A 24,020-nucleotide genomic window follows, 5' to 3' on the forward strand; every position below is an offset into this window, starting at 1 on the left:
ATCGTCCTCACCCCTCCCAGGGCCAAGCCTGGGAGGGGGTATGTGGGGTGTCTGCCCACAACGATGGGTTTTTGGCAGCAATGAGGACCCCAAAACAATGTGCAGAGGCGAAAGGGTTTATTGAGGGGGAGGAGGCAGGGAAGGAAGGTTCTGGCTAGGTAGGGAGAGACGAGTTCTTGGCACGTCTCCACTTAGCTGTGGTGGAGATGGTCCCGATCCTCCTCCAGGCTGCTCTGCACTTCCAGGGGCAGCATCCGGAGCGGCTCATGGACATAGACCTCCCTGGCATCATCCTGGGGGTGGTAGAGGTGGTCGCGGTCCTCCTCTGGTTCTGCCTGAGCCCAGGCACCGCTGGTGACCTTTATACCTGGTTCCACCTCTCCGGAGGCCTTGCCCTTCTCCAGCACATCCATGGCTTGTGTGCCCTGGGTGCTGGAAAAGGAGAGCAAGACCAGTTACAGTGCGTCGTCGTTACCAAATAGTGTCCAGCCCCAGGGGAATCCCACCCCATCATGGTGCAAGGACCTAGGTGAAGGTTCCTACCCCTTCCCCGCCCAGGAGGTTGCTTTTTGTGGCTTATCCCTGGGTAGGGTTGGGATGTTGGCATCGCAGCACCTACAGCTCCCCACTGGTGCCAGTGAAGGGAAACCAGCCCAGGCTCAATGCTCAGGGAGTTTGGGTGATTTATGAGTGAAGACAGTGTTGGAAGCCCCTCATTCTGGGGGGACACAAAGCAACAAGGAAGGGTTATTGCCCTCTGGAATGTTTTACATTTGGGGGTGTTGCTTTGTTGCTCTTTACAAGCCAGATGCAAGCACCCAAAGGTCCAAGGAGCACGGCTGCCTCTTACATTACGGTGACCACATCCTGCTCTGTGGCCAGGCCCTTCTCCCCGGTGTCACTCAGAGCCTGTGGGGAGAGAAGGAATCACTGGTTGGTGTGTGGGGGGGAGGTGCACATGGATCACCCCTGGGTCTCCCTGTGCCCAGGGCAGCAGGAGAAGGTGGGACTCACCCTGGTGCTCCCAGGAGCAGGCAGGAGGAGGGCAGCACCCAGCAGGACAATGACGCTGCGGAGCCATGCGGACTTCATGCTGGCAGAGAGGGTGGCAGAGGAGCAGTGTTGGCAGAGCCATGGTGATCGCTGCCCACCCGCACCCTGCGCGCACGGGGTCTGCTTGATTCAGAGCACATGCCTGCACCCACAGCTCCTGTCATACCTGCCTGTGCCCGCAGTCCCTTCCTGCAACCCCCGCCTGCACCCACAGCTCCCGCTGAACCCCAACGCCCACCCCTGCCTGCCCCCTGCGCCCGCTGACATACCTCTCCATGGCTGCCTCCCGCAGAGCCGCCTGGGTCTTGCCCTGCACTTTGCCCGCAGGCGGGTGCAGCCGCGCCCGGGGGCGCCCGGCCAACACGCCCCAGTGCAGCCGTGCTGGCTGGGGCCGGGTCATGCCGGCGGCGCTGCATGGCAGAAACAGGGCATGGGATCAGTAAGGTTTATTACAGCACAACGGGGCCCTTGCAAGCCGTGGGTGTCAGAAGGGAGGAAGGCATGCTCCAGGCAACCTTCATTCCCAGAAGGGGACCTTCCAATTCCAACTGGCCCAACTCCCTGCCACAGGCAGAGACACCTTCTGCTGGCTTGGGGACAAAGCCCTGTCCCACTTAGCCCAAATGCAGGGAAAACCACAAGTTCTCCAACCTGTCAAGTTGAAGAGCTGGATTTGCGCTCTGAAATCAAATCATGGTGGGGTAGTGGCTGGGCTGAAGCCCTCTCTGAGTAGATGGACTTCCCAAAGGCCCCTGAGGAAGGACAGAGATGTCCAGGCAGGAAGTAGAAGAGGTGAGTGATGCCTGCAGCACAGACAGGCATCTCCCATGAGGCCGTTGGGGCACAGGCAGTTGCTTGGCAGGGATGGAGGCGAACGAGGACAGCTTCAATAAACACAGCAAAAGGAGAGGAGCTTCATCCAGCATGATTGCCCCTGCTCCCTTTACAGCTCCAGGACTACTCTGGCACCCCAGGCTGCCTGAATTTCTCCTGTGGCCTCCTGGCAGCTCGGTGACCTTACTGGAAGTTCTCCCAGTTGCATCGCGATGCTTGGAAAACACCGGCAGCCCCAAAATGGGCACTGCTGGGTGGGCAGGTCTGTCCCCTCCTGCCAACAGGTATCTCTGGAGGGAGGGATGTGCTCTTGGTCCCACACCCCAAAAGCCCCAGCAGCTTCTGCAAGGATGGGTTGTGCTGGTGTGTGTGCACAGATGCTACCCGAGTCACGCTCTCTGCTCGTGCTTGCTGCCATGTGCATATGCGTACATCCGGCCAGCATGTCCATCTGATGTTGAGTCCTTACGGTTTTGGGTGGCTGAGTGGAGAAGGGGGGACTGCAGGGGCAGCTTCTGCAAGAAGCAGCCTGAAGCAGCTCTCTGCATGCCCCACAGAGCAAACACCAGCTGGCTTAAGGCCAGAGTTGCTGCTGACCAAGGCCAAGCCCATCACAGCACCTCTAGGAATCACATTTAAGAAGTAAAAGACCACTGGCAGCTGCTTTTTGCCCTCAGAGAAGGGAGTGAGAAGATGTAAGGAGCTGTGCAGGCACCGAGGCCGGTGAAGAGGGAGGGGGGATGAGGCACCCCAGGCACTGGAAAGCAAGATGCCCCTGCAGCCCATGGAGAACCCCATGGTGGAGTGCGTGTCCCCCCACAGCCCATGGAAGATGATGGGGAGCAGAGACACCACCTGCAGCCTGTGGAGGACCCCATGCTGGAGCAGGTTTGCTGGGGGGTCTTGTGACCCCATGGGGGACCAGGCTGAAGCCCTGTGGGAAAGGACTCACAATGGAGAAGTTTGTGGAGGACTGTCTGCCATGGGTGGGACCCCACACTGGAGCAGGGGAGGAGTGTGAGGAGACCTCCCCTGAGGAGGAAGGAGGGGCAGAGACAACATTTGGTGGAAAAGACTTGCCCACAGACTCTGGATGAAGCTGGGAATCCCACAAAGCCAGCCATGAGCCCTGAGGCTGAAACTCCAATTTTTATTTCTTAACAGTGAGGGCTGACACGCAGAGAGACGGAGTCTGGGAAAAAGGGAGGGAGGAATTTCCAGGTGGAAATTTCAGACCAAAACATGTCAGGGAGAGCAGACTGGGCTGCTTCTACGCGATCTTTGTACCATCACATGTGCCAAAGGTTGCAGGTCCCTCCAGTGACGTGGAGGCTGCTTCAGATCTCCAGTTATTACAGCGATGGGGGTGGGAAAAAGCATTTTGGGTAATTGCTGGTCCATGCTGACAGGTGTCCCTAGGTGGCCAGGAGCACCGGCATGGTGGCCGCCAAGACGCAGCGAGGCAGATACCACTGGGGTGTGTGGCTGAGTGCCTTGAGGGGGCAAGGGGGTGGCTCCCTGCTTCCTCTCCCCTTCCCTACCTGAACCTCCCTCTCCCTCCTTCTGCCCCTCTGGCCTGGCAGCAGACACTGCAGGGCCCCCAGCACTGCCAGCCACTCCCTCCCCGGGGCTGACCGCTCTCCTCATCCTCGACACAGCTGTCTCCAGAGACAGAGGAACAAGGATTAGCACTGATATCCAAACAGGGATAAGCCAGCTGAGGGTTTTTTAAAAAATAACTGAAAAAAAGAGCAAAGCACTTTGAAACTCACAGGGACATCTACATCTCCATAAGCATCATTCCTTCCTCCTCTCCGCAAGGATTTTTCAAAGCCCTTTTTATCCCCCTCGGGGAGGAAGAAAGCAATTACAGATCCTAAGCTTCTTGGATAAATGTTGTGCCAGCAACCTCTTTCTTTACCCTTTGTGGACAGTTTTGTAGGTTACATGGTTCAACAGGACCCCAAGACCTGTTTGGGTGCGTGCTGAACCCCGTGCTGGATTTCCAGGCAGTATTTTCCTCTGGATAGGACTTAAAAAAAAAAGTGGGAAAAATAAGCTCCAGCAGAAAGTTAACCCCCATCTCAAGCATATTTTGGGGTGTATGGAGAAAAAGGGAGGTTCACTGTGCACCTCTAACTCTGCCCAAGCTTCAAAACAGCGTTTAAATTCTCGACAAAGACATTTTGTAAAAATACCTTTTATTTATCTGCTAGAAGTCACCAAGCTGCCCGAGGAAAGGAGCTGCAGGGGGCCAGAATGCTTCTCCAGCCCCAGGCAGACCTTTCCTGGGGTTCCAGAGCAAACAACAAGGAATGGATCAGACTCCAGCAAGACAGAGAAGGTCATAATTAGGGAACAACACTTTTTGGTTTGGTTTTGTTGGCGTTTCCAGCTTCCATACAGTCAGGAGATTTTGCCTTGGGATTCCTTGAATATGCCCCCCCCACCCCCCAAAAGGTTGAAACTATAAAAGAAAAACCCAATCCTGTGTAGTCTCAGCTCCAGCAGCCAACTTCCCCTCACCTCCACGTCGCATTGCTCCGCTGCAGTCCAACTCTTTTCCACAAGCAACTAATGCGGAGTTCCACCCGCCCCGTGCCTGCCTGTGGTCACGAGGGCTCCTCACTGGGAGCTTTACAAACACTGTGAGAAAAAGAAAGAATGAAATTAAATGAATGGAATTAATTGTTGTCACCCACAGCACTGCCCCAGGCCAGCTGCAGGGCTTCCTGAAGGAGAGGGAACACTGCAGTTATTTTGCTCGGTGTTAGCCCCCTTGCATTTCTGACAGCAGTCCCTTGCAAGTTCTTCCACAAAACCTGCGTGATTCCCCATTACAGAACAGCATTTGGCATTTCCCAGCTCAGGCAAGATGTTACCATCTTACCTAGAAAGTCAGTGCCACCCAGAGCTGCCCTGGCACCCGAGGAGGCACAAAAACCCACAGCATGGAAGCAAATGTATTTGTTGTACGATTTCAGAGGGGACAAGAAAAGAGAGCATTGCATCTCAAGGACAAACAGAAGGACGGGGCAGCTCTGAAATGCTGCCAGAGGGAGGCGGTACAGAGACAGGAAGGGTCTGTAGCAAAGCACCTCCGAAGGCATCGATGTATTTCAATCCATGGCCACACAATCCCTGTTTCTGCCCTTCCACCTGCCGTCGTAGGGGGCAGAGTCTTCACAGGCAATGCCGGCAAGCATCCCCGCTCGGTCACAGCGCCACGGGGAGCGCTGGCGAGCAGCAGCGTACACAAAACAATCACCTGGCACAGATGCGGTGCACTGACTTTCAGACTTTCTTCCGTGGTCCTTTAAACCCGCGTGTGGCACCTTGTCCAAAGCAAACGGTGGCTGGGATCCTGGAAAAGGAGACACACCTTAACACACACAGCCCACCTCTTGGCAGGACCACCAGGATGATTTATGCCTTGCACAGCGTTTCAAACTCCCGGAGCGGGAAGAGCAGGACATTCTACACCATCTCTTTCAGATAACGGCTGAAATACCCATCTGCTTTCCTGTTTATTCTGCACCTTTCGCTTATATTCTGGTGGCCCCTCCTCTCTGTACCAGTGGGTGGGAGGTGGGACCAAATATAATGTAAGAAGCAGCAGTAAAAACAGCACCAGCCTTTCAGCAGCGAGTTCTCCTTTACAACCTGTAGAATCAGAGCGTCTTTCCGGCCTGTACGCCGTTACGCCGGCGGGGATTTTGTCAGGCAGGCCGTGACGTACACGAGCAGACCCAACCTTTGCTGCAGTGTGCTGTGAGTGCTTTCAGACTCCACAACTCATTAAAAAGCCCAGGAACAACAACTCGTTTCACAGAGGCAGAGCTGCCACCAGTAAAAGGCAGGAGAGGTTGGTGAAAGGCAGAGGTTGCCGAGGGCAGATGCGGGTTTTCCCACTTCCAGCACAAGTCCTGGGCTCATCACGCCATTCCCAGACCACCAACACTGTCAACAGATGATGTGGCAAGCTCAAAACACGGGACTGCTTTTGCTAACAGGAATAGCTCAGGCAAAACCTCTGCTGAGAGACAATTAAAGTGATGAACACAGTGACCCTGATGCGGGTGCTGGGAAGAGGACAACACCCTTTCAATGGCTATCTTTTATTTTTTACAGCACAGGACCAAGGGGATTTCAAAACCAGGTTTCGACTTTTTTTTTTTTAAGGATTTCATGTAAATAAATAAAAAACCAAACCAAAGCACCAAAAATCAGAAAAAAAACCCCACCAAACCCACAGTGCTGCTCTGGCCTAACGAAAGTTAAGATGCGGGGGTGGGATGTTCACCTGCTCTTTTGTGCCTCGCACTGCAGCTGCACGGGAGCCCAGGGAAACGCACCAGCTCAGCCCCACCACAGCCAGGACAGGAAAAGTGTTACAAATGTTACAAGTAAAATAGAATTTTGTACAAATAGTATGTTAGTTTATTATTATTATGAAGTGTCATGGTTTTGCCCCAGCTGAAAGCCGAGCACCACGCAGTCATTTGTTCTTTAAAAGTAAGGGGGGGGGGAAGTTGGGGGGAGAAGGGGGAAAGGGAAGGGAAAAAAAATCCGAAACCAAAACCCCGTGGGTTGGGATAAGGATAGTTCACTAGAATAGCAGAAAGATATAACAATGATAACAGGACTTCAGAGCAAAAAATGTATGAAACTGGTGATACACAATGCAGTTTTTCACTGAGCCACACAACTCAGGCCGCACAGCCCAAAGTTGTCTGGAAAAACTGGACCATCCCCAAAAACCACACATCCTGGAGCCACCTGCTCCTCCTCCCACCAGCCCCCCTTTATACTGAGCATGATATAACTGGCATGGAATACCCTCTTTGGCCAGTTTGGGTCACCTGTCCTGGCTGTGTCCTCTCCTTTCTCGTTAGTAGGGTAATATGAACAACTGAAAAAGTACCTGATTGCTTGGCAACAACTAGAAACATCAGGGTGCTATCAGCCCTGCTCCCATCCTAACTCCCAAACACAGTATTCTATTCACTATTAGGAAAGAAATTAACTCCATCCTAACTGAAACCAGGACATGAAGGAATCGGATTAATGATACAGTATTCACAGCCATGTAGTGGCAGGTGTTTTTAAACAGTGTTTTAATCTTATTGAGCTGTCTCAGCATCCTGTGTGCAGCCCTTTTCATGGAGGAGTTAGTCCTCAGCAAAGTCAACCAGTAGACAGTTACAAATGAAGGACTGACTGGGGTAGGTGCACAAATAGAACATAAATCATAAAGTATTTCAGTTTAAGAGAAGAGTAAGGTGATTTATGGTTAAGTAGAGTTCTAAGGATTTAGATGTTTGACATGGAACATTGAGACCTTGGGAAAGAAGAGGAGGCAGTGACCACCAAAGCGGATCGGCAGAATTTAAGATGCGAATGAGAAGCAAGACTGAGTAATCACTGATACCCGAAGAGAAGACAACAAAGGCAAAGGACAGGCTTTCAGCCACCCAAACCAGGAGACTTTGTCTGTTCAAAACAGGGGGCTTCATCTATTACATAACTGTGTTAAAAGAGCAATTAAAATCAGAAACATAACATTTGGGTTGCCACTCACCGAGGTGATGGCCCAACTCTGGGTTGTTAATAAAAGCAAGGCTAGAGTAACCCAAAGCTTAGAGAAATTCTTGAACAACAAAGCCAGAATGAAAGTCAGTTTGAGTGTTTTGGGACAGTCATCTTCAGAGCTGGGAAGGCACCGCGGGTGGGCTTTTACAGCATACGCATGTCCTGTCCCTCCTTACGCTTCTCCTCTTTGGAAAACAACATTTAAAACACACGTGGAAACTCTGCTGCTCTTACCCTCGGCACAGAAACACACTGAGCTGCACTAGGCACCACGAAACGCAGCTCGGACAATGCGGGCCCAGCTCTGGCAGTGTTCTGTGCCGGCGGAGGCCAGCAGCACTGACCTGGATCTGCAGAGCGGCTTCTCCGGCGCTGAAGGGACAGGGACGGCTGGAGGCCGAGGCAGCTCCGTGTCCTCACCAGGACCTATATCCATAGGGACCACTTGGAATTGCTCCGATGTCTCTGTGCTCACGTCCATCGGCACACTGGCACCCTGCTTTGTGGGAGGGCTCACATGCTTGGGGCCGCTGCAGAGACAACATAGTACAGCTTTTCTCAGTAGCTGACACACAAGGAAAGGCACTTCGCAACGAAACGGGCCAAGCGTGGCCGCACACACCACTGGGAACAGCCAAAAGGCTGCTGGAAAGCTGCAGGACAGGCCTGTAGCGAGTTTCTGTTCAGGTACTCAGAGCTGGTGTGTTACAGCACGCAGCTTTGTACCCAGGTTCTGCCCTTCAGGCCATAACACAGAACTCGTTCACACCAGGCCACCCAAGCAAGCCTCAGAAGACCCAATCACAGAACCCCAGACTCTGTGAGGTGGGAAGAGAACTTCAGAGGCCACCCACTCCCACCCCTGCCATGAGCAGACACACCTCAGGTTGCTCAGAGCTTCATCCACCCTGACCTTGGATGTCTCCAGGGTTGGGGCCTCCACAACATCTCTGGGCAACCTGTGCCAGGTTCTCACCACCCTGAGAGGGAAGAATTTCTTCCTCATGTCTCATCTAAACCTGCCCTGCTCTAGTTTAAACCATCACCCCTCATCCTATTGCTCCATGCTCTTACAAAATCCTTCCCAGCTTTCCTGTAGGTCTTTCAGGGACTGGAGGGGGCTCAGAGATCTCCCCGCAGCCTTCTCTTCTCCAGGCTGAACCAGCCCAACTCTCAGCCTGTCTTCACAGGAGAGGTGCTCCAGCCCTCTGATCATCTTCATGGCCTCCCCTGGACCCTGATCTCTGTGCGTGCACTCTAGCCAGCATCTCAGGGAACCCTGGGGGACAGGGAGGCTTCACAGCCTGACTGTACCTCAGTGAAGCTAAACAGACCCCCGAACTTCTATGCCAAACACCTGGGGTTTTTTTACCTGTTCTTACAAGCAGCACACAACGTCACATCTGAGCCTCTCAGAACACAAACTCACTTACGCTGGGAAGGGAGCAAAAGCAGCAGCAAAGCACAACATCACCTCTAAGGGAAACCCAGCTGTGCCGCCGCAGCTCTGCAGTTACCTTTTCACCTTCCTTGGTCTGTCAAACCGAAAGTCAGACGGATAAAGGTGAACGCTGACCAAGTGATTCTTTCTGTCCTTGCTGCTCTTGAACTTCTCTGCACAGCCTTCTACCAAACACTTGTACTGAAAGGCAGGGGGGAGAAAAGAAGACACAATAACCGGGAAAGACAAGCGGTATCAGCAGAACACAGGGATGCCGTCCCCGACCGGTCAGCCTCTATGGACTCATGCCGTGTGTGCAGACCACAAGCGAAGGGCTGGGCACAGCAACTCACCATGTTCTGCTTCTCAGCCAGTATCTGGAAGAGCGAATCATGCCACTCCAAGATGTGAATGTCCAAGAGGTGCCCCGATGGGAAGGAGCGCTTGCAGAAGGAACAGACGTTCCTGTGCAGCGTGTTGTAGTGGTGCTCGTAGCCATCCAGCGTGTCAAAGACCTGGCAGCACCCGGAGATGTGGCAGCTGAATTCAGACACCCTGCAGGGAAATTAGGACATCCATGTCCTAATTTAACTGAAGCTGCATACATCCATCTAGAAGACTTTACTTATTTTTGAGAATATTGCTTAAATCACGTGAGAGGTGCAATGAAATTAAGATTACAAGGGTGCCGGCAACCAGAAACTCAAGCATTATGGCTTGAGTATCCTATGGATTATCATCCTCCGAGGAGGTGCTTTGGATTAAGAATAAACACCCAGCAGCAATGGTTGGCTTCAACTTAAAACTTGCAGCTGTCAAGGAAAACTTTGTGCAGATGCTGACAGCAGGCATCTGTAGGATTCCACACAACCCTCAAAGTACTTCCTTGATTTTATATGCCAAAGTGAGTTTTAAAACAAGTATATTAAAGACTCACAGACTGGTCAGGGTTGACAGTGACCTCTAGAGATCACCCAGCCCAACCCCTGCCAGAGCAGGTTCACCTCGAGCAAGTCACACAGGACAGCATCCAGGCAGGTCTGGGATGTCCCCAGAGAAGGAGAGTCCCCAGCCTCTCTGGGCAGCCTGCCATAGTGTTCAGGCACCCACGGAGCAAAGGAGTTTTCCCCTCATGTTGGGACAGAGCAGCCTCACCCTGCTATGAGGCACACAGGCAGGGTTCGCACTGGTGGTGCCACACACCAACATCACAACGGACCAGGACACCTGAACCAAGAACCTCACCCGGATCCATCGCCATGCCACACCTGGGCCCTGCCTCACTTACTTGGGTCTCTCCGCCACCTCGGCCAGGCTGGTGAGGACGCCCTGGAGATAGAGGTGCCTGTGCACGTCCCCATCCTAGAGAGAGTAGGAGAGGGGTCGTGGGCCGCAGGCCTGCCTCCACACCGCAAACCCCTCTTCTGCACGGCGGCAGGCCGCGGCGGGGAGAGGCCCAGGAGCAGGGGGGGTGCGGAGGGCAGGCCGCGGGCCTCTGGGGGTGCAGGGCCCGGGCCCAGGCCCGCGGGAGAGCGGCCCCTCACCACCCCTCCCCTCACCTCGAGAAGCGGGTGGCGGGAGCCGAGACGGAGCCGGCGCGGGGAAAAGGTGAAGGGCGGCGAGGGCAGCCCGGGGGACGGCGGCCCAGGGGCCGGGAGCGACCCGAGGGGCGGGAACGCCCCGTCCCGCAGGCGGCGGCGCAGCCCGGGCGGCAGGGCCAGCATAGCAGGCGGGTACCGCCGCGCCAGGACCGCTTCCGGGCGGAAGCGGCTGTCTGACAGGGAACGCGCATGCGCGGCCAGCACTTCCGGGTTCAGGCGGAGGAAATTTCCGGGCGGGCACTTCGCTTCCGGGCGGGCAGGTAAGGGAGTGGGGGTGTGTTTGGGTGTTCCGCGGTGCCCGCGGGAGGAGGGTTTTCGCTGGGGGCTGCGTCCGGCCTGCGGGTGGGCATCCCTCACCCTTCGCACCGGGACGAGCTGTCTCTTCGGAGCCAGGCGGGGTTCCCCTCTGCGGCCTGTGCCCTCCCGCGCAGGGGGATTCCCGGCTGCCTGAGGCGAGGTTACCCCGCGCAGATGGGTGAGCTCGGTCCTGGCTGGGCCCTGCGAACCTTGCGCCGGTTTGAGTCGGGTTTGGTGGGCGCTCAGACCGAGGCTTTCAGAGATCCCTTCCAGCCCGCATCATGGAGTGTCTCCAGGGATGGGGCCTCTGCCGCCTCTCCGGGCAGCCTGTGACAGTGTTCTGCCGCCCTCATACTGAAGAATTTTTTCCTGATGTTTAACCCAGGAGCGGCTGAGGGAACTGGGACTATTTAGCCTGGAGAAGAGGAGGTTCAGGGGAGACCTTATTGCTCTCTACCACTACTTCAAAGGAGGTTGTACTGAGCTGGGGGTCAGCTGCTTCTCACAGATAACCAGCGACAGGACAAGAGGGAATGGCTGCAAAGTGTGCCAGGGGAGGTTCAGGTTAGATACGAGGTGAAATTTCTTCTCCAGAAGCGTGGTTGGGCATTGGGATGGGTTGCCCAGGGAGGTGGTGGAGTCACCGTCCCTCAGGGTGTTCAAGGAATGGTTGGATCAGGTACTCAGAGACATGGTTTCGTGCAGGGAGATGGTTGCACTAGATGATCTTGGAGGTCTTTTCCAACCATTACGATTCTATGAATCTCCTGTTTTTCTAGTTTAAAACCATCGCCCCTTGTCCCATTGCTATATGCCCTTGTGAACAGTTCTTCACCGGCAATCTCATTAAATCATTTTGGTAAACAAAACGTGTGTCCATGTACTCAATATTCTGCTGCTGCGCAGGGTGTCACGCTATGGAGCCTTAGTCACACCCTTGCTTCTGTGGCCATTGTGGGTGTAACTTTGCAGGAGCTGTTCCTTGGCCATTAATAAAACAGATGGTAGAACACAAAGCTCCCTCCCCCCTAAACATGGAAAAATTGCATCTGAATAACTCCTGAAGTGGGGGCTTGGGCAGGCTGCCGAAGCTGGTGATTTCAGCTGTGCCTGTGGCCTGTCCGTGCAGGAACCAGTGCATTTTCCCGACAGCCCGAACCTTTTGCACTGTCAGTGTGGTTTCTAAGGTTGAGAAGTCCTCTGCAGTTAGGGTGGGGTTTGTACGAGCACGTGTGCCAGCTTAGGCACAGTGCTTACACTCTTTGCTTTGCTTCGTTCCTACCCTTAGATTGTATTTCTTTGTTCCAGGTGGATATTTCACCATACCCTGTGGATTCATCATGTAGCTGGGGAACGCTGTTTGTGCAGGGATATTTCTTTGTTTGCAGCAGTAAAATAATAACGGCGCCGCCTTTGCTGCCGCGTCCCGTGGGGCCTGTAGCCGTGGGTGGGAGCATGAGCGAGTTCCGCATTCACCACGACGTCAATGAGCTGCTCAGCCTGCTCCGTGTTCACGGCGGGGAAGGAGCTGAAGTCTACATCGACCTTCTGCAGAAGAACCGGACGCCTTACGTTACCACGACGGTCTCCGCGCACAGCGCGAAGGTAAGCGTCACCCGTGTCCTCTGCTCACAGCCGGGATGGGGCTTGGACCTCACGGGGAGGCCGGTGGGACTCCTGAGATGGCTTTGCAGTCATGGGGAGAGGTCCTGTGTCTCTGAGGGCACAGTTCCCCCTAAGGAGGGATTCTAGATAAACAACCCTCGGCATGATTCCTCGATGTGAACTACTGATTCTGTACTCCTCTGTGAGACAGCTCAACTTCAGTTGGTGTGGAGCTGGACACACGCTGGGGCGCTGTCCCCAGTTTTGCTGAGAATAACCGTGAAATCATGTTCACTTAGGTAAAAATAATAAATAAATAAATAAGGGGCCAATCTGATCCGGAATCTCAGTTTTGGTGTGGAAGTAGAAGGATTATATCAGGAAAAAAGATAAAATCCTTGCCTCTTGGAGAGATCGGTGGAAGACACTGGGAAGGATTGTTAGAAGTGGGGTGGGAAGCTTGAAGAATCAGCTGTTTTTGTGCCTGCGATGGTTGTTTTGAGTTATAATGAGAAGGTTTGTCCCCAGGAAGAATGAAACAAATGGAAAATAGCAGCTGTATGAAATGAACAATTCCCAACTGATTTTTTTCCAAATGTCACCCAAGTGTTAGGGATTAAAGCCTGGTGCTGTCATGAGCACACGTGCTTCTGTGGCCACAGTGCTGCTTTTCATTGTTGTTTTTAAAAGCAATCCATCACTCGAGCTGTGAGTGCTGGAAAATTGCTAACCCTTGTCAGAGAGTTCAGATCTCTGTAGCCTGAACTGCAAGTTTTCTCTAATCCGGGTCTTAGGTGTCCTTTATGCAGCCTTGTAAAGTAGGAGGCACAGCTGGAGTGCAACCCCTTGCTTGCAGCGGCACCACAGCTACTACCTCAGAGTGTTTAGCTGTGTTTTGAAGATCTCCAGGAGATTCCTCCATCTCTCTGGCTGTGTCCCAGGGTCCCGCTGTCTGCAGAAAGGACTGTTTCCCTGGGGCCAGCTGGGACTTTTGAGGCCACAGTTTGGTGGCAGTGCCTGTGGTAGTTTTGCTGTGCCACTCATAGCAGGGTCCGTAACCCCTTTGGTCAGCAGGCAGTATGCCCCACCGTCTCTGTGGCTTTGCACTGGGCTCTGTCCAATTTGCTGATGTCTCTTTTACTGGTGGGGTCTCTCAAAAGTGGACCCGTTATCCAGATGTAGCTTCATCAATGCCAAATCCCTTAATAAACTGGCTGATACAGAATTACATTGCTTCAGACAGCATGTGTGAAGCGAGCCCTGCTGCTGATCTTGTGCTGTCCTTCATCCCTCCTCTCCTGCAGTCCCTTCTCCATCACCTGCAGTGCCAGGACCACCCCCCGCCCCACTTTTCTCCAGTGTTACTATTAGTAGGAGACCAATGCTGCAGCATTCAGGGCAAAACTCCTTTCCCTGGCATGCTTCAGCAGCAGCACCAGCCTGTGCCTTGTCTCCATCGTCACACAATGCTCCCAAATGCTGTGATAATAATGTATGTTAAACAGTTATTAATAATGTGGTGTTTTACAGGTAAAAATAGCAGAGTTTTCTCGAACTCCTGAAGATTTTTTAAAGAAGTACGATGAGCTGAAGTCTAAAAATACGAGGCATCTAGATTCTTTGGTGTATCTGCTGTCAAAACTCACAGAAGACAAAGAGGTTCGTTTCTCCTTTAGAGCTGGATGTGTTACAAGTATTCAGGAGTAGCAAGCAGCACAGTGATTTAAGCAGAACATGCTTTCTGATGACAGTCTTCAGTGACATGTGTTGAAATCCACAGATAAACCCTTCCTAGCGCTTACTTAATAATTAAAGCACTCCTGAGAATTAAGCACTCCTGAGAATTACACTCCTCTCGATGTAAACCACTAAGACACAAGAACCTGGGCCGGAAGGGCCTGTGCTCTGATTTGGCACAGCTGCCTTCTGGCCATACATTTCTCCCTTTAGTGTGCGCTGAGCAGCGGTCACAACATCTTTTCTCTCTTCTTCTTTTTGCTGGATGTGCAGACGCTCCAGTATTTGCAACAAAATGCAAAAGAAAGGGCGGAACTCGCAGCAACTTCAGCAACCAGTGTCAGTGCAAACTTTTCTGTTCCCTCCTCTACTGCCAAGATATCTCTCCAGGAGCTGGAGGAGCTACGCAAGCAGCTGGGCAGCGTCGCAGCCAACTCCAGTGTACAGCAGGTACTGCCTCTTCCTGAGGTCTGGGTGCAAAATCTTTCCCTTCTACTTGTGTATAGCTGTGCTCTTTTTATCATCTAGTGGACTTACAAACATCTCCAAATTTATTAGATGATATTAGATTTTTGTGCTGCTCTGGAAGTTACAGGCTAACAGACTGGTCGGGGGTTGGCAGGGACCTCTGGAGATCATGTAGTGCAACTCCCCCACCAGACCAGGACCACCTCAGTGAGGTGAGTTGAGGTCCTTTGAGCAGGTAGCATTTCTTTGGGGTGCCTCTCTGACCTGAAGACAATAGCACTGGGGTTATGACAGCAGTGAGGCTACAGCGAATGTGAACAGAGCTGGTGCTGCTTGGCGGAGTGGTCCCACAGCTGATGCTTCTTTGAAGGATTTCAAGACCCAGCACTGGGCAGCTCCAAGAATATGAAGAATGTCTGGGCCCAGCCTCAGTGCAAATCAGCTCTCCCTCACATGCAAGAGAACTGTTCGTGAAGGTGCACAGCTCACCTGTATGTTTGCTCCCTTCCCAAGTTCTCTCTGACGCTTTCTGTGAGAGGAAACACCCTGTGTGCATCCCATTTCACATTTGCAACCGTGGAGCTTGAGAAAGAGCATTCGTAAGCATATGCCCCTATTTTTGTGCACTTGGGGCCCTAAGCATTCACATAAGTTGTACACCTTGCAGCCCTCTCCAGTGGGTAATTAATCTCACCTTCCATTTATTTTACTGTCAGAGACCCAGAGCCAGTGGGCCTGTGTGTGCCTTAGTGCCTGGGTTGGTGGGAAGGGGTGCAGAAGGGCATCATTTGATACACCCTCTGATAAAAGGGTGGCTAACTGTGTTAAAAAAATCACCTGTGCAGCACTGAGACAAACAGACTAGATGGTCTGGGGAGACCAAGTCCTATGCTGTGCTACCAAAACGTGAACTATTCAACTTTCTGTTCTCAAGTTACCAGTTTACAGCCAATTTCTGTTTAAAATTAACTATTTCTTGGACTTAGGAAGATCCCTCTCTCTTGTTTTATTTCTCTCCTTTCTCTCTTTATCCAACAGCCTCTTGAGCTTACACGAAAAATCCTCCGAGATAAGCAGAACAAGAAGAATTCCGGTCAGCCCATTCCAGTCTTTCCATCCTGGGTGTATGAGAGACCTGCACTTATTGGTGATTTCTTAATTGGCACCAGTTTGAGCACTGACACAACGGTACCTATTGGTAAGTGATGTTCAGATGTTGTGATGCTCAGGATGAAAGCACGGCTTGGGTCCTCACACTCCTCAGGTGAAGAGCAGGATTCAAAAAAAAACCCAAACCAATGAACAAACCAACCCCTAAACTAACCAACCCCGTTATTTTTTTGGATTGCAGTAAGATTTTTGATACTCTGTCTCACAGTATCTTGCTGGACAAAATGGCAGCAAACAACTAGACAAAGCTGTAATGCATTGGGAGGGGAATTGGCTGAAGGGTCAGGACCAGAGGGTGGTAGTGAACAGGGTAGTGTCTGGTTGGCAGCCAGTCACTGGTTGGGCTCCCCAGGTCTCCATTTTAGGCCCAGTTCTTTTAACATTTTCATAAACAACCTGGACTCAGGACTAAGGGGTGTCTTAAGTAAATTTGCAGATGACATCAAATTGGGAGGAGCTGTTGACACCACTGAGGGTGGAGAAGCCTTGCAGAGAGACCTGGACAGGGCTGGGCAATACCCAACAGCATGAAGTTTAACAGGGGCAAGTGCTGGATTCTGCACCTGGGAAGGGGTGACTCTGGTTGTACATCCAGCCTGGGGGATCAGACACTGAGGGCCAGCTGTGCTGAGAGGGATTTGAGGGTCTTGGTTGACAGCCAGTTACCCATGAGCCAGCAGTGTGCCCAGGCAGCCAGGAGTGCCAGCTGAATCCTGGGGTGCATCAAGCACGGCTTGGCCAACCAGTCCAGGGAGGGGATTGTCCCATACTATGCTGCTCTGGTCTAGCCTCACCTCGAGTACTGGGTGCAGTTTTGGGTGCCACAGTACAAGAGGGACATGGAAATATTGGAGAGCATCCAGGGGAGGGCAAAGGGAATGACAAAGGGTCTGGATGGGGTAAGTCTTAGGAGGAGAGGCTGAAGTCATTTGGAGACCCTACAGTTTGCCATTCACCTGCAGCTTTTGCTAGGCTGGGGTTTCTTGGTGTCTCTGAACTGTTACCTTGATATTTGAGCGTTTTAGTGGACAGGAGGAAGGAGGAGTTGTTGACAAGATTGGAGCTCCTCAGGTCCAGTATAACTGAGCCCTTTTGGGTGGAAGGATGAGCAGCACAAGCTGTGGGTGATGTTCTCTTGGCCACAGATACATAGCCCTGCCTACTTGTTTTTCTTTGAGTATAAATGAACAAAGGATTCTGTGTCCCTGGAAAGCAAGGTAGATGATTTTGCAGTTGACCCTAACTCAGCTTTATTTCTATATATCTTGATTCAGCTTTGTGGGACCTTTCTTCACTCTGAATGGTGGTATGGCTTCCTTTCAAGTTTCAGGTACTGCATTTATACGAATGGACGATCAGGTAGTACTATATCATGTTCTGATTGTGTTCCTTTTCCTCCTTCTCTTTGAAAACAGGTACTTTGCCATTAGCCTCCCAAGAATCCATGATTGTAGAGGACTTGCTGTACGTTCTGATTGGTGTGGATGGAAGATACATCACAGCACAGGCTCTTGTAGGCAGACAGAACCGAATGTTTTCAGTCGATCCGAACTTGGACTTGTCCATCAAGGAGCTGGTGACCAGGATTCTCCCTGTAGCAGCAAGTTACTCTGCTGTCACCAGGTACCAATTTGACATTTCTTAGAAGAGGATGTTCTCCTTTGAGCACCGGGCCACAGAACAGAGAATCCATTGTTGGGCAGATGTTCGCTTCTAAGGTTGATTTAAAGCTATGGAGATATAAAATAAGAATGACAGTTTATTTGAAATTTAACTGCATTTCTTGTTGCAGGGTTCCTCCTCTGTGCTCCCAGTTCACTTTTTCACTCACCTCACCTTCGCTTTGTTGAAACTCAGTCTTGGTACATGCAGGCAAAGGGCAAACAGGATATGTCTGCTGCTTCTGACTTGTCTCTTCCCACTCTTCAGAGAGTTTTTCCATGTTTCCTGGTTTTTTTCTACTGCTGCATAGTTTCTGGTAGCTGCCTTAAATAATTATTAAGGGGTGAGGTACACCACATCTCATGTCATGTAGATGTCTGCATTTGATTCAGAGTCCCTAAAAGATCAGCAAAGAGAAAGAAGCATTTTTAGGATGTGATTCATCGAATCTTTTTTACATGTCTCTTTCCAGATGATATGACTGGTGTTCAGAAGCATCTGTCTCTCTCCACTAACATTTATGAAGTCATCTAGATCTGGTCAGATAAATCCCTGTTGTGGCATGTGGTGTCAGAGGTTAGCAACAGTGCATTCCCCACATGGCTGGGCACATGTTTCTTCCTTTTGAGAACTTTTTCTGTCCTCCAGTCTGCTGTAAAATGCAAGGACAATTACCTTGAACATCCTGGCTCTCACTGTTTCCATTGTGGTTTTGCAAATAATTTTAGTTCCCTTGCAATTGGAGAGGAAAGGTCTTCCCACAGCTTTCCATACTAGGAAACTGGTGATGGGAAGTAGGCAGGGGGGACACAGAGCAAACATGGAACCCAAAACTCCAGCTGAAGGCTGGTCCACTTTCCAACACATGATCTACTCATGTGCTTATGCAGTGTCCTGAAGAGAAAATCCCTGAAAATGAGAGATTGAAACAGCTTCCATTTTGCTTTTTCCAGGTTTATAGAGGAGAAGTCTTCCTTCGAGTACGGACAGGTCAATCATGCTCTAGCTGCTGCTATGCGGACTCTAATTAAGGAATACATGATACTAATTACCCAGCTGGAACATCTTCAGAGACAGGGGCTTCTGTCACTGCAGAAGCTCTGGTTTTACATCCAGCCCACAATGAGGACCCTGGAGATTCTTGCTTCACTTGGTAAGTTTCAAAAATGCAGTTGTTCCATCACATTACATTTTGTGAATATTTCTTTATCTCCCAACTGGAATTTCCCTTCTTGTGTCACAGTGCAAGAGAGACACAAAACTATTGGAGAGTGTCAGTGAGGATGGTGAGGGGTCTGGAGGGGAAGTCCGAGGATAGGCTGAGGTCTCTGGGTTTGTTCAGCTCTCCCTAAATCCTGGTGTCAGAGTTACAACCTCTGTGTTGCAGTTACAGAATCACAGACTAGTGGGGGTTGGCAGGGACCTCTGGAGATCGTCCAGTCCAATCCCTGCCAGACCAGATGCCCCTCCAGCAGGCTGCACAGGGCAGCGTCCAGGATCACAGGATCTGAATGTCTCCAGAGGTGGAGACTCCCCAACCTCTCTGGGCAGCCTGGCCCAGGGCTCTGCCATCCTCCCAGGAAAGAAGTTCCTCCTCAGGGTTAGGTGGAACTTCCTCTTGTCCGGTTTGTGCCCAGCACCTCTTGTCCTGTTCCTGGGCAACACTGAACCACAGTTGAGAACAAAAGTGCTTCTGAGCTCAGAGGTTTCTCAACCAAGATGCTGAAGTATGTGTCTCTTCCATTGCCTCCTGGAAGCTGGATCTCTGTACAGGGTCCCCTCGGTGTAGGAGGCTTTGGAACCCTAAGCCACCATGTATCTTGTGTCTACCTGGGTACAGTTCTCCTTCCGTGGAGGGTTGGGTTTGGTCATTGCTTTTTAGATTGTGCATCATTTGGGTTTTGGTTTCAGGACACTTCAGGATGTAATAAGCATTTGGTCGTGTGGTGGGATGGCATTGCATCTTCACAGGCAAGGCCTGCAGCTGATGTGGACATCCGTGACGTTGGGCACTCAGCAAATCAACTGCTACCTTTGTTACCTTTAGTGGCATAGCTTCTGCAGTTAGTCTGTGTCAGATCTGTCTCTCATATCTTTCTTTCTTTTTTTTTAAATTTTAGCGACTTCTGTGGACAAGGGCGAGTGCATGGGAGGATCCACCCTGAGCTTGCTCCACGACAAGACTTTCAATTACACGGGGGACAGCCAGGCCCAGGAGCTTTGCCTGTATTTGACCAAGGCAGCCAGCGTGCCTTATTTTGAAATCCTGGAAAAGTGGATATATCGAGGCATCATTAATGATCCGTACAGGTAAAGACCAGCTAACCAATGAAAACAGAATGCCAAAGTGGGCACAGCCAGCCCTCCCTCCTGCAGGATCTGTGCAGCCTGGGGGCCTGGCCCTGGCAGCACGGGCAGATGAGGCAGCGTTGTGAGGAAGGGGAGCTGCTGGAGCGTGCTTAGCTCCGCTTCTTATTTGTGTCAGTGGTTACACAGTCAGTGTAACAGTCACACTCACTTGCTTTATTTTTCCAAATTCAAGGAAATTCTATGCAAAAATCAAGAGCACAACAGTTCAAATAGGGAGTCTGCTCGGATTCCACCTTTGGCATGCCTGTCTCCTTTCACATCCTCTCTGACGTGCATGACAGGGGCGAGCCCTCTTCTCATGGGGCACAAGCATGATAACCCAGTGAGTCTCTGTTCAGTGCAGTACACTAATGATCTGATAGGAGCTAAAAATGCTGTGAAGTTTTGAGGCTTTCATGTAATCATTTCACACATTTCACTGGGTGTAATGGTTTATGCAGCGTTTCTGTCCCCCACGTTTCCAGACCCCAAACCTGAAGTTACAGTAGTTGAAAGTAATGCCTTCCCGATGGCAAGAGGGCAAAGGCCAGCTCCTTCACCTCTACCCTGAAATCCAGTTAATGTTTCAGCTTGGTTTGTGCACCTCTCAGATCCTGTTTGTGCTGTAAGTGCTTGCAGATGGTCAGACACACTGTGCAGTGCTTCTCCTCGCGCTGCAAATGCTGGCTCCTTTCAGCTCTTGCTTACTGTGCATCCTCCTGAGACCTTACTCCTCATTGATCATATTGCCAGGTTACACATCAGAAAAACTAATCCTTATTGTACCCTTTCCTGCTTCTAAACATCTGCTTTAACTGTTCAGTGAGTTCATGGTGGAGGAACACGAGCTGCAGAAGGAGAAGATTCAGGAAGACTATAATGACAAGTATTGGGATCAAAGATACACTGTTGTTCAGCAGCAGATTCCCTCGTTCTTGCAGAAAATGGCTGACAAAATACTGAGCACGGGTAGGTAAAGGTGTGCTTCTGATAGAAGAGGGGTCTTGAGACAAGTGTTGCCATTCTTTATGTAATGATAAAGTAAATGTGGTCATGCTTTGCCAGTTTGTGAGGTCCAGCCAAATGTTTTGGAGGAATAGAAGAATCAGGTTTAAAAAGAGATTTTAAGTCCTATAAATCCCATAGCATGTGGGAAGGAGTCCAGTAGCATGGAGGGGCGCTCTTGCTGTGCTGTTTCATGGGCACAGCTTTGCAGCAGTTAGCTAGATGGAGCTACAGAACTGAGAACGTACTGAGCCAGCAGTGTGCCCTTGGGCCAAGAAAACCAACGGCATCCTGGGATGTATCAGGAAAAGTGTGGGCAGCAGGTCAAGGGAGGTTCTCTTGCCCCTCTGCTCTGCCCTGGTGAGGCCTGACCTGGAATATTGCGTGCGGTGATGGGCTCACCAGGTCAGGAAGGGGACAACAAAGGGCCATGGCGATGCTGAGGGGACTAGAACATCTCTCTGACAAGGAGAGCCTGAGGGACTCGGGACTTTTTAGCCTGGAGAAGAGAAGACTGAGGGGGGATCTTATCAGGAGGATGGGGTCAGTCTTTGTTCAGTGGTGCCCAGGAACAGGAAAAGAGGCAATGGGCACAAACTGGACAAGAGGAAGTTCCACCTAACCCTGAGGAGGAACTTCTTTCCTGGGAGGGCGGCAGAGCCCTGGGCCAGGCTGCTCAGAGAGGTTGGAGAGTCTCCATCTCTGGAGACATTCAGACCCCATGATCCTGGACGCTGCCCTGTGCAGCCTGCTGGAGAGGCATCTGGTCCGGCAGGGATTGGACTGGATGATCTCCAGAGGTCCCTGCCAACCCCAATCAGTCTGTGATTGTGAGCTGCAATTTGGGTGTTTAAATGAAGCATGTGGCCTGATGGCTACCATTGTTCTGTGCCATAAGTACAACCCTGACAAAAGCTACTTCTGAAGGGCAGCACCAGACCTGCAAAGTTTTCTCTGCCTATCTGCAGAGATGTTTTGCCACCACTGGTAAACAAAACCATTTCTCCATCTCTTCTTAAACATGACAGTAGGTGCCTGATTTAGAATTTTGTATCCTCTTTTGAAGGGCGTCTAAATCCTCCCCAGATTTCCGCAGAACTTGGGGTGAACATTTCATAGCCTATCTTCCTCTTGAATGTAGCAGTCAAGAGAGTCCCTGTTGGGTGTACAGTAGGTATGAATGCTTTCATATTTGCTTTGGTTTTGCTTCTAGGGAAATACTTAAACGTTGTGCGAGAATGTGGACGTGATGTTACCTGCCCAGTGGCTAAAGAGGTCATCTATACCTTAAAGGAGAGAGCGTATGTGGAGCAAATAGAAAAAGCATATAACTATGCTAGCAAAGTTCTTCTGGATTTTCTGATGGAGGAGAAGGAGCTGGTAGCCCACCTAAGGTTTGATTTATTTTACTAAGTAGATTGGTTCTGATAGTGAACATAAGTATTTGTAGTTGTCTCTCTTAGGATGTTACCAGTTTGTTCTCTCTGCTGTCATTAGGAAGGTTGACCTGAAAAAACAAGATTTGTGTTTTTTTCTCAAAACAAAACCATACAAGTGCTGGGTGGGAAGGATGGCTGGGAGTCTCTAGTCCAACTTCCTTGGAAAAACTAGGTCAGGGCAACTGTGGCTTTGTCTAGCTCAGTCCCAAAACCCACCTTCAGGTACAGATATCCCTCGCTCACCACTCTCATGGCTTCCCACAGCTGCGTGTCACTCCCACCAAGGCAAGAAATTTCCTAATATCATCTGGTATGATCAAGAAAAGCTCCGTGTCAGTGAGAAATACTTTGATGTTAAGCATCTCACTGAATATATACAATGTTTATTGTTCACATTAAGTACAGGGACAGGGTAAACCCTGAGATTCAGTGTGAGATTTTTCTTAACACTGTCCTCTTTAAAGTTCATTTCAATAACCTCTGGTTTGATTCTTGCAATGCCTTCAGCCAGTAGGTCTAGGGTATCCCTGCCCATGGTGTTGCCGTTGGAACTGGATGGTCTTTGACTTCCCTTGCAACCCAAAGCATTCTATGATGCTGTATGATTCTGAACAGCAAATGCAGGTGCATTCTAGCATGTGGACCCAGCGTGACTCAAGCTTTTGGTTTACTGCTGCCTTCAGAAAACACTGGAAATGAGAAACTGAACTACCCAGAAGACCAAGACAGCAACAGATAGGCAGGAGATTGCAGTTGGTAGCTGGTTGCAAGATAGTTTGTAATTGGGCTGAGATCTGGTACCATAGGCTCTGCTTCAGACTAGTGGCGCAGTGCAGAAGGAAGTGGTCTGAGCTTCACGGGACGAGTGTGCCAAGTGACTCGCACGAGATGATGCCTGTCAGGAGATAGAAGCCAGAGCACTATTGGTAATGGAAAGGAACCTGCCTGGATGGGGTTGCAGTGAGCCTGCTCTCTGCTAGGTCTGAAAGAGTTGTAGCTGCAAGCAGAGGTATCAGCTCCAAACCTGGGAACACTACAGCTGCCTCCTGAAGGATCTGCACGTGGTGAAGGCTGGGGTTTTCAGGGTAGCAGTATGAGCCCGGCGGCACAGTGTGTGCTTTGTTTTCCTTAAGGTGCATTTTTCAAGGGGGAAAAAAAAAAGGAACAACAGTAGCCATGATCTGACTGCACAAAAACATCTTGACTGAGCTGGTAGGGAGGAAGGGACAGCATAAAAGTCTCATCTCGTGGGCTATTTATCACTGCATGTTCTTTATGAAGATGAATGTTTCGTGATCAGACCTGGCAGGCTGGCTGGACTGATTGCTTTTGTTCCTTTAGATTTAATAGGAATTAACTTTGACTTGAAAAAACATAATCAATTGTCCCCTCATTTTTCTTGAGCAGGTCTATAAAACACTATTTCCTGATGGATCAAGGGGACTTTTTTGTTCACTTCATGGATCTCACAGAAGAGGAACTGAAGAAGCCTGTAGATGACATAATAACTACGAGGCTGGAGGCTCTGCTTGAATTAGCCCTGCGAATGAGCACAGCCAACACAGATCCTTTCAAGGACGACTTGAAGGTAAGAATGTCATGGTTTGGGAAGGTGTCTCTGCCTGTAAGACCCTGTAGAATGTACTGTGAAAGAAAAGAGAATTGATGGCTGTCCTTCTGTAGACCTTCTCTGGTGTAAGTCCTCTTAGATCTGGAGTAGCAACTGGAAGCACCCACCCTGGACAAGGGGCTGTGTTTTCTTGCTTG

The 24,020-nt window shown here is 50.8% G+C and overlaps 3 protein-coding genes across 3 annotated transcripts in view; 1 reads left to right on the forward strand and 2 right to left on the reverse strand.

The window, feature by feature from the left end:
* Nucleotides 1–100: 100 nt before the first annotated feature.
* Nucleotides 101–1,365, reverse strand: LOC311192372 (uncharacterized protein). Its single transcript, XM_084264833.1, has 4 exons — nucleotides 1,323–1,365; nucleotides 1,015–1,093; nucleotides 851–909; nucleotides 101–432 (listed from the first exon to the last, which is right to left on the reverse strand). The coding sequence occupies exons 1-4, from the start codon at nucleotides 1,328–1,330 to the stop codon at nucleotides 192–194; spliced, it is 387 nt and encodes a 128-aa protein (XP_084120959.1). The 5' UTR covers nucleotides 1,331–1,365; the 3' UTR covers nucleotides 101–191.
* A 2,739-nt stretch (nucleotides 1,366–4,104) lies between these two features.
* ZNF511 (zinc finger protein 511) lies at nucleotides 4,105–11,771 on the reverse strand (the record flags this gene model as incomplete). The annotated part of the gene is made up of 8 exons (XM_084264598.1): nucleotides 4,105–4,533; nucleotides 5,156–5,251; nucleotides 7,824–8,009; nucleotides 8,997–9,121; nucleotides 9,274–9,475; nucleotides 10,209–10,282; nucleotides 10,480–10,968; nucleotides 11,754–11,771. The coding sequence occupies 7 exons, from the start codon at nucleotides 11,769–11,771 to the stop codon at nucleotides 5,182–5,184; spliced, it is 1,164 nt and encodes a 387-aa protein (XP_084120724.1). The 3' UTR covers nucleotides 4,105–4,533; nucleotides 5,156–5,181.
* A 369-nt stretch (nucleotides 11,772–12,140) lies between these two features.
* Nucleotides 12,141–24,020, forward strand: part of TUBGCP2 (tubulin gamma complex component 2) — a 29,701-nt gene continuing 17,821 nt past the window's right edge. The window contains exons 1-10 of the mRNA XM_084264792.1: nucleotides 12,141–12,423; nucleotides 13,954–14,082; nucleotides 14,434–14,610; nucleotides 15,667–15,826; nucleotides 17,214–17,421; nucleotides 18,414–18,613; nucleotides 19,581–19,770; nucleotides 20,633–20,778; nucleotides 22,028–22,208; nucleotides 23,661–23,841. Coding sequence (XP_084120918.1) covers nucleotides 12,274–12,423; nucleotides 13,954–14,082; nucleotides 14,434–14,610; nucleotides 15,667–15,826; nucleotides 17,214–17,421; nucleotides 18,414–18,613; nucleotides 19,581–19,770; nucleotides 20,633–20,778; nucleotides 22,028–22,208; nucleotides 23,661–23,841 — 1,722 coding nt within the window. The 5' untranslated portion in view covers nucleotides 12,141–12,273. The remainder of the gene's footprint in view (nucleotides 12,424–13,953; nucleotides 14,083–14,433; nucleotides 14,611–15,666; nucleotides 15,827–17,213; nucleotides 17,422–18,413; nucleotides 18,614–19,580; nucleotides 19,771–20,632; nucleotides 20,779–22,027; nucleotides 22,209–23,660; nucleotides 23,842–24,020) is intronic.

This window comes from Gallinula chloropus, assembly GCF_964237585.1.
Source record: "Gallinula chloropus genome assembly, chromosome: 5".
NCBI classification, from domain to species: Eukaryota; Metazoa; Chordata; class Aves; order Gruiformes; family Rallidae; genus Gallinula; species Gallinula chloropus.